Raw genomic sequence first — 8,769 nt, 5'->3', positions numbered from 1 at the left:
TGCTCGGAAACGTACTGGGAGCCAATGTAGGTCTTTCAGTACCAGTGTTACATGCTCTCGGCGGCTACTCCCAGTCACCAGTCTAGCTGCCGCATTCTGGATTAGTTGTAGTTTCCGGGTCACCTTCAAAGGTAGCCCCACACAGAGCGCATTGCAGTAGTCCAAGTGGGAGATAACCAGAGCATGCAACTCTCTGGCGAGACAGTCCATGAGCAGGTAGGGTCTCAGCCTGCATACCAGATGGAGCTGGTAGACCTGTGCCTTCATGAACAGCTGTGAGTCCAAAATGACTGTCAGGCTGCACACCTGGTCCTTCAGGGGCAGTTACCCCATTCAGAACCTGCTTGCCCCCTGTCCCCCAAAAACAGTAAAAAAAAGGGGAGAAAGGTAAAGGATCCCTGGACAGTTAAGTGCAGTCAAAGGCAATTATGGGGTTGCAGCATTCGTCTTGCTTCAGGCCAAGGGAGCTGGCGTTTGTCCACAGACAGCTTTCCGGGTCATGTGGCCAGTATGACTATACTACTTCTGGCACAACAGAACACCATGACGTAAGCCAGAGTGCGCGGAAATGCCGTTTACCTTCCCACCGGAGCTGTACCTATTTATCTACTTGCGCTGGCGTGCTTTCAAACTGCTAGGTTGGCAGGAGCAGGGACTGAGCAACAGGAGCTGAAGAACTGCACCTGAAGAAAGCAGACTACCTTAGGGAGTTCACAGGGCTGTCTTGGATGTCGTAAGCAGGGGAACACTGAGGGATAAACAGCACGAGAGCCTGTTGCCTCACATTGCCTAATGATAGGGCTGGAGCGCCAATATATTTGCAAGCCGTGCCCACTAACTGTGCACAGAAATAGGGAGTCCTGAACTCTTAGCAGTGTGATCCACTGGCTGCACTGAACTTGCTGGGAGTAACTTTCAAATGGAGATGATGACGATTATCATCATCATCATCATCTATTAATTTTCTATACCATCCGAGGACCATGGGACGGTTTGCAATATAAAAACACAAAAATACATGATATAATAAAAAACAAAAACAATACCCCCTCGCACATTTTGTTTTTTTTTATATATATAATTTTTATTAAATTTTCTATTTTACAATTTAAAGTACGTAATCATTTATACATCCTTAAGATATCCATGACTTCCCTTCTCTTTCCACATTTTATTTGTTACAACTTCATGTATATTGAAAGCGTGGGGGAACTGTGTGCACAGGTTATATACAGCTTGCAAGTACGTACAGCACCTTTTATTTTACGATTCAAAAAGTGAATGAGTCAGATGACGAAATGCTCAGTCATTTTACGGTTCCCATATTTCCAAAAGTGAAAATCCGGACCCAAAAGCAGTTGAGCTTTCTTTTCTTGTCTTTTTGCTACCCAGGTTTTTCGCGATTTTCGAAAAATTCCCAAAGTGGTTGAGCAAAATTTCAAGAAAAAGAAAAGAAAGAAGAATTTTAAATCTATTTTTTTAGGAAAATAACCCCAAACCCACTTCCGACATGGGCTGTCCTGTGTTCATGTTTTTCCGGACCCCTGGGTTTCACTCTGCCTTGCAAAGCACCACCACACAGCAGAACATTGCAGTCTCCACGCATCTCAAGACTGTCCAACTATTCGGAATACTCGCTTCCTTTCTAAATCCAGCTTATCCCCCCCGCGGCACACAGAATGCTCAGTACGCATGCGCGCAAGCTTCGCGAGCAAGCAGTTTTCCGCATTCCCAACCTGCGCTGGGATTTCAGCTACGCTCGCGACGCATGCGCTCTCTCCGAGCGCTCGGATTCGCCCGCCTCACTCCGCGTCCGCTGCCGCGCATGCGCCTTACCGGCGGCGCTTCTATCCGGCGAACGAGCGCGGAGGGGAATCGACGCAGGAGGTCCCGCCCGGGGCGCCTGCGCAGTACAGAGCGGCGGAAACGGATACGCGAAGCGACCGGAAGCAGCTCTTTCTTTCTCCCCGCGGCCTTCGGCTCGTGAGGCGGCCATCATGGTGAGCGCGGGCTCCTCCGCGTGGCTTTACCTCGAGGGCGACTGGGGTGGGGGCCGGAATGGCCGTCGAGGGGGGCCGCGCGGGGCGGGGAAGGTGCCCGGGAGGGAGCGGCGTGAGGCGAGGGGAGGGCCGGGAAGGGCCTTCGTTTGAGGGAGGGGAGAGACCTTAAGGCTTCGGAGGGGGGGGGGAGAGGAGGTAATACAGTGGTACCTCGGGTTACAGACGCTTCAGGTTACAGACTCCGCTAACCCAGAAATAGAACCTCGGGTTAAGAATTTTACCTCAGGATGTGAACAGAACTCGCGCGGCGGCAGCGGGAGGCCCCATTGGCTAAAGTGGTACCTCAGGTTAAGAACAGTTCCAGGTTAAGAACGGACCTCCAGAACGAATTAAGTTCTTAACCCGAGGTACCACTGTAGACCAAAGGGGGGGGCGAGGGGGCAGGAATGGGGACGCAGGGGTGGTGGGGAAAAGTGCGGTCTCGGGGAGAGGGAGCCCCGCCGCCAACCACCTCATGTGAAGATCCAGGCCCCGCGGAGCAGGGAAGATTTCCTCGGGAAGTCTTGAGTTTTACTGTTTCCTGGGCTTCCTTTTCTTTTCTTTTTTTCTGTTCTGTAATAGTGCTGTGTTCACAGTCGGGGCCGGGTTCAGGTTTGATGAGGCCCTAAGTTACTGAAGGTAATGGGGCCCTTTCTATGTCCAGCTGCCCTTTGTCAACAATAAATTGTTGCTGTTTTTTGTGTTGAATTGATGCTATACAGTATGGTAATTTATGGACCTAATGGGTGTCTAAATCCTGTATACAGTGGTACCTCGGGTTAAGTACTTAATTCATTCTGGAGGGCCGTTCTTAACCTGAAACTGTTCTTAACCTGGAGCACCACTTTAGCTAATGGGGCCTCCTGCTGCCGCCACACCACCGGAGCACAATTTCTGTTCTCATCCTGAAGCAAAGTACTTAACCCGAAGTACTATTTCTGGGTTAGCGGCGTATGTAACCTGAAGCGTATGTAACCCGAGGTACCACTGTATAGAAATGAGCAAACCAGTGATATTTTAGGGAGCAGGCTAGCAGGCAGGGCCCGTTACTTACATCATAGGAGCCCACCCAACACAAAACACTGTTGCTGTATGTAGGTTTTATTTTGGTTTTTTATCTTATATTTTGGAAATATACATCCAGTTTTTTCCCCCATTAAATTTTTTTGGGGCCCCCAAGAGAGTGGGGCCCTAAGCTATAGCTTGTTTAGCTTATATGTAAATCCGGAAAAGTTCACAGTTGAAATAGTTCCTAAGTGCCCAGCAGTACATCATTGTAAGTTGTTTTAAATAATGTTCTGTCTCTTTAAGGTGTTCAAGCGCTACGTTGAGATTGGCCGAGTTGCCTATATTTCTTTTGGACCACATGCGGGCAAGCTGGTAGCAATTGTGGATGTTATTGATCAGAACAGGGTAAGTTTGAATGCTTCCTCGTGTGCCTCTTGATGACTGAGAAGGAACAGAGTCAGTGCCATTATTTTTTAAATAAACATTTCTTTTTATTTGAAATACTTGCAGGCCACCTCTGCCATGATGGTTTACATGATAAATATTTCCAAATAAAATAGCAATAACATATATACAAAGTCCTTTCAAGGACTTGAGTGCTGAAGTGACCCAGCAGTAAAAATATCCAGCCTAAAATATATAATTAGTTACTAAATCATCCATTTAACATAGCACTACAGGAAAAAACCCAATTATGTATAGGTTGCATGAAACAAGTCTTTAGAACCTTTCTAAAAGTCTGGAGGATGGTGATTTTTCAGAGGTGGGTAAGCAATAAATTCCAAAATTTTGAAGCCAAAAGTCCATCTTCCTTGTGCCTGACAGTTTCACTAATTTAAATGGCAGGTAAATGAGGAGGGCCCTTTGTTTTTTTCATGTACAAGCGTATGGGTGCAGGTGGTCCTTAGTTTGCCTGTAAAAAAAATGCAAGTCTTTTTGAAGATCTCAACCTTCTAGTTCCTGTAACTGGTCTATGTGTGCTCTGTGACACTGAGCAATTACCTAAGATTTAGGTGGGGTTCTGCTAAAGGTAGACTTGCAGACATTTAAATTTTTTCACAAATTCTTGTGTAGTCTGCCTTGTCCAACTTGTGCAGCACAATCCTATGCATGATTACTCAGAAGTCAGTCCTACTATGTTCAGTTGGGCTTATTCGCAGGGAAATTGTGTTTCAGATTGCTTTCTAAATGGCTACTTTAACCATTAAAAGGTTGCCATGGATGTTTTTCTTTCTGCCACTTGCAGGTGAGCTACTGAGGTAGTAAGGGAACTTCTGGCTTTCAAAAAACTGCTTTATAATTGTTTCAACTGGTGCTATTTGCCTTTCCCTGTTCAATTTTCTGCGCTTCAGTTCAGAATCTAAATCAATTCAGGTTTCCTTTTAGACTGGCAAAACAACATTGTATTTTTCTCCCTGAATCCAAGGGTCCTGTTGAAAGCCTTTTCTTTTCTCTAGGCACTAGTAGATGGTCCTTGCAGCGGTGTCCGAAGGCAAGCTATGCCCTTCAAGTGCATGCAGCTGACTGACTTCGTTCTCAAGTTTCCTCACAGGTCTGTTTTTTTTCTTGTAATCTAGCATCACTTCCTCTCTAAACTTGGAAAATTGTGGAAATAGCTTGCATTGTTACTGCTATACCAAAGTGCATCATACTTCTCTTAACAGTTTATCATTCTGAATATGTGTGGTTTCATAGGACTTTCCTCCATTTTATTGAAATCATTTTTATTTGATTTTGCATATACAAGGTTATAAAAATCCAAATATAAATCCATATACAGTTGTACCTTGGAAGTCGAATGAAATCCATTCCGGAAGTCTGTTCGACTTCCAAAATGTTTGAAAACCAAAGCACAGCTTCTCATTGGCTGCAGGAAGGTCCTACAGCCAATTGGAAGCTGCGGAAGTGCCGTCAGATGTTCAGCTTCCAAAAATAGTTCGCAAACCAGAACAGTCACTTCCGGGTTTCCAGCATTCGGGAGTCAAAATGTTTGAGAACTAAACTGTTTGAAAACCAAGGTACTACTTTACAGAGATTTCTCCGAATCTCACGACTTCCCCCTACCCCCTCTATGGGGTCCCATTTTAAACATTCACAACTGCATATTCTTCCATATTCTAACTTTTAAATCACTCCATATTGTCCATGGTATTTGTTAGCTACAAGTGAAATAAAAATCCTGCCAATGTTTCCAGCTGCTTACAGTGATCTCTTAGATAACTTAAATTTCCCCCCATTCTTTTGTAAAGTTTTTATCCTCTTGGTTCCTGAGTTTTCCAGTCAGCCTTGCCATTTCAGTATAGTCCATCAGTTTGCTTTGCCATTCCTCTCTGATAGGGACCTTGTCTTCTTTCCATCTGGAAAAATGAGATGGAGAGATGGAAAGGACTTACCTCCATTTTAGAGGAAGACTTCACTTGGTATCAGCTTGAAGGGTATCCTGCTATAGTTGGGCTGAAGGTCCTAGTTTGCTAACTTGTTAAAAATGGGTACCAGCCCTTACTTCACAAACCTTCCCCCCATCCTCCCCCAAAATTGACTGGCATGATAGGGTCATGTCTGCTGAAACTATGGCATAATCATTGTTGTTAAGAGCTGCCTATATGAAGAACCTGCTGTTTGTGACCACTGTCCTTACAAAGCAAAAAGTTCCATGCAGAGAATTTTTCAAGCCATGTTAGGATCTGAACTTTTTCTAAGCAGCTCTATGAGACTATTTTTTGAAGGGGCAGATGTATGGTTGCTACAAAGCTTTTACTTCTTACTATTAGGTCAAGAGGCTATCGGGGAAATGCAATGTAGAATGTTTTTCAGTGCATTGATGCTGGCTACTCATCTGAAAATAAGAGCTTGTGTTTTGTTTCAGTAACAAATATTGGTGTTTTTCCTTAAATTAGTGCTCGTCAAAAGTATGTGAGAGCTGCTTGGGAGAAGGAAAACATAAATGAGAAGTGGAAAACTACGAGATGGGCACAAAAAATTGAAGCCAGGAAGAAGGTATGTGTTTGAAATACTGTAGCATGAAGTCTGCAACATTGGGCTGAGATACTGATGCTAATCTACCTAAATAAGCTGTTGCCTGGGCAACTGAGTGATTAGTAGCAGCAAAAGTACCAGCAGGTCAACGTGGTTGCATCTAAATCTGTTCAGTTAAGAAGCCACCTATCTATATGCCTGGCTGCTGGTATGTTAGGTTAATTTAGGACAGGACCTTTGGGTTTTGCAATGGATGACTCTTTGGGTGCCAACACTGAAAAACCCCTCTTCTTCTCTGTAGTATGCTCTTACTAGGGAGGTTTGCCTGGTACAGTGGTACCTTGGTAGTTGAATGGCTAGGTTCCCTAACAAATTGGCTCCCAAACACCACAAACCCAGAAGTGAGTGTTCCAGTTTGTGAACGTTTACCGGATGCCGCGCCTTCTTTTTCGAACTGTTTCAGGAGTGAAACGGACTCCTGGAACGGATTAAGTTTGAATACCAAGGTACCGCTGTACCTACTTTCATGGACTTTCAGAATCGGGGTGACTCTTTCTCCCCCACTCTTAAAACCTTGCTTGTTTTTTTGCTGGGTTATTGGTTTTCTGAAGAGCACTATAAGTTTTTTTGAAGGGCCAGTAAAAATCGCTATAATTAACAATAAACAAATCTGCGCTGCATGCTCTCTGAAGTACCGTTCAGAACAGGTAACTGGCCTACCTTGCAGACCTTGGTGGAAGAATTCTCTCTCACACCTAATCTACCTCACAGTGTTAGAAACTCAGATATCTAAGCTGGGCGCCAAACAGCTCCTTAAACCAGGCTTACAGCCACCAATACGGAATGCATAGCTGCCATTTTTGGGCCAGACGGCTCAAAAGTTGTGTTTTTCAACCTGGCTTTTTGGTTCCTGAAATTCATTATCGTGCAGATAAAATACAACAGAATTCTACAAGATGTGTTGCTACTGTGTGAAAGCCGTCAAGATCCAAGGATCCCCAGGCATACACCTCCAGATGGTGGCCCCTGGCAATTTTCGAACACTGCCTCTCACGGGAGTTGTGAGGATAAAAAGGAGAAATGAGCAGAACTAAGTACACTACCCTGATCTTGCTGGGGGAAGGGCAGGATATAAATGCAATTAACAAGATAAATACGAATGCTCAGAAGCTAAATTGGCAGGCATGAGATACGTATTTCACTGGGTTGAAAACAAGTTTGGAAGTTTGAACAAAACTTAGCATTATTTAGCAAGATGGTTATGTTTCTAACAATTATTTTTTGTCTGTCCTGGAAAATCTTTCCACAGAAAGCCAAGATGTCAGATTTTGATCGTTACAAGGTCATGAAGGCCAAGAAAATGGTAGGTAAAAGCAAAACTGCTGGTAATCTAGTTTTATATTCCTTTTCTTTTGTAATTTGAATAACCATGCCTCCTTTAACTAGTTGAATAGAACTGTCTTGCATATCAGTGTGAGCACCTTGTAGTTTCATGTTCTGGGTTTGATTAGATGGGCTGCAATTTATCATACGCAAGGCTGCATTTGAAAACTCCCTCGGAAACTGCAGTGGGTCCAAATACAGTGCTAGCCGTGTGTTGATGGAACACAACTTGCCACCCTCGTTGGCTCTAGGGTTATCCCCGCTGCCTTGGGAGTTTTTACACTGGAAAACAGGGAAGCGGTGTTTTATGTAGATGGCTGCCTTTTCCTTCCCACTTCCCTCTCTACCTTTCCCCCTCCATGCTGTGCACTCCAAGGAAGGCGTCAATCATCAGAGAGGCAGCCCTACCATTTTTGCTGTGATGTTGGCAAAGCCTGTTTAAAGGTTCACTGCAATGGTGCTCCATTCCTTACAAGAGGCAACCTCAAAGTGGTGGTCGAGGACTGTTTACCACCCCTCCAGATCTGCTGACTGAAGCAGTTGCCTCATCCTGCCTCATCATAGGGCTACGCCCAACCAGTTAGAAGTTTTGTCACTCAGTGTGCACTTCTGCAGTCCTTTCTGCGCAGTCTCTGCAAGCATAACTTTTGTGAAATGGAAAAGGAAACTGTTTACTGCTGCTCAAGCAAAATAACCCCAACCTGCATTGTAATACTTAAATCTTTCAGTTGCCCACTTATGACTAACTAATAAAGTCAATTAGATAGGTTGAAAACGTGAGTCCTGCTTACGACTTTATAATTTTGTTTCCTTACAGAGAAACAGAATCATCAAGCACGAAGTGAAGAAGCTGCAGAAGGCTGCTGCTGCTCCTCCTCCTCCCAAAAAAGAATAAATAGTCAGCAAATAAAATTTCATTTTTATGTGCACCTCGTATGGCCATATGACTTGTTTCTTCAGCTGCTTTGACCAGATTTGTGATAAAACCTGAATACTACGATTCCATTCCTCTTAAGTTCAGGCAAATTGATACCTGGTGTGGGTGCCAACTAGGCAATAGCCAGTAAAGAATTACCATGTCTTTTGGTTAACTGTTCAAGTTTGCACTTGACATAAATAAGCACACTCCTCTTTCTCGAGTTCTGGAACATACCTTGGTGACACTTGACTATGTGTCTGTTGGTGTTAATGTAACTGAACACTAACTGTGAACAGAGCTGTATAGAACACAGTTTGTATGCACAAGGTCCCAGGTTCAGTCCCTCATAACTAGGTAGGGATGCCAGTCTATATACAATATTTATTTAAAGCGTTTATACCCCATATTTCCTCCACAGAGCTCAAACTAGATGCATTGGAAGCT

At 44.2% G+C, this 8,769-nt stretch overlaps 1 protein-coding gene across 1 annotated transcript; it reads left to right on the top strand.

The window, feature by feature from the left end:
* The first annotated feature begins 1,664 nt into the window (after positions 1 to 1,664).
* RPL14 (ribosomal protein L14) lies at positions 1,665 to 8,335 on the top strand. Its single transcript, XM_083706094.1, has 6 exons — positions 1,665 to 2,000; positions 3,351 to 3,452; positions 4,505 to 4,599; positions 5,945 to 6,044; positions 7,333 to 7,386; positions 8,224 to 8,335. Exons 1-6 carry the CDS (start codon positions 1,680 to 1,682, stop codon positions 8,299 to 8,301), a joined length of 750 nt encoding a protein of 249 aa, XP_083562220.1. The 5' UTR covers positions 1,665 to 1,679; the 3' UTR covers positions 8,302 to 8,335.
* The last annotated feature ends 434 nt before the right edge of the window (positions 8,336 to 8,769 follow it).

This window comes from Podarcis gaigeae, assembly GCF_964106915.1.
Source record: "Podarcis gaigeae genome assembly, chromosome: 12".
Lineage (NCBI taxonomy): Eukaryota > Metazoa > Chordata > Lepidosauria > Squamata > Lacertidae > Podarcis > Podarcis gaigeae.
Note: the sequence above shows the minus strand (reverse complement) of the source record. Positions and strands in the feature narration are given on the sequence as shown.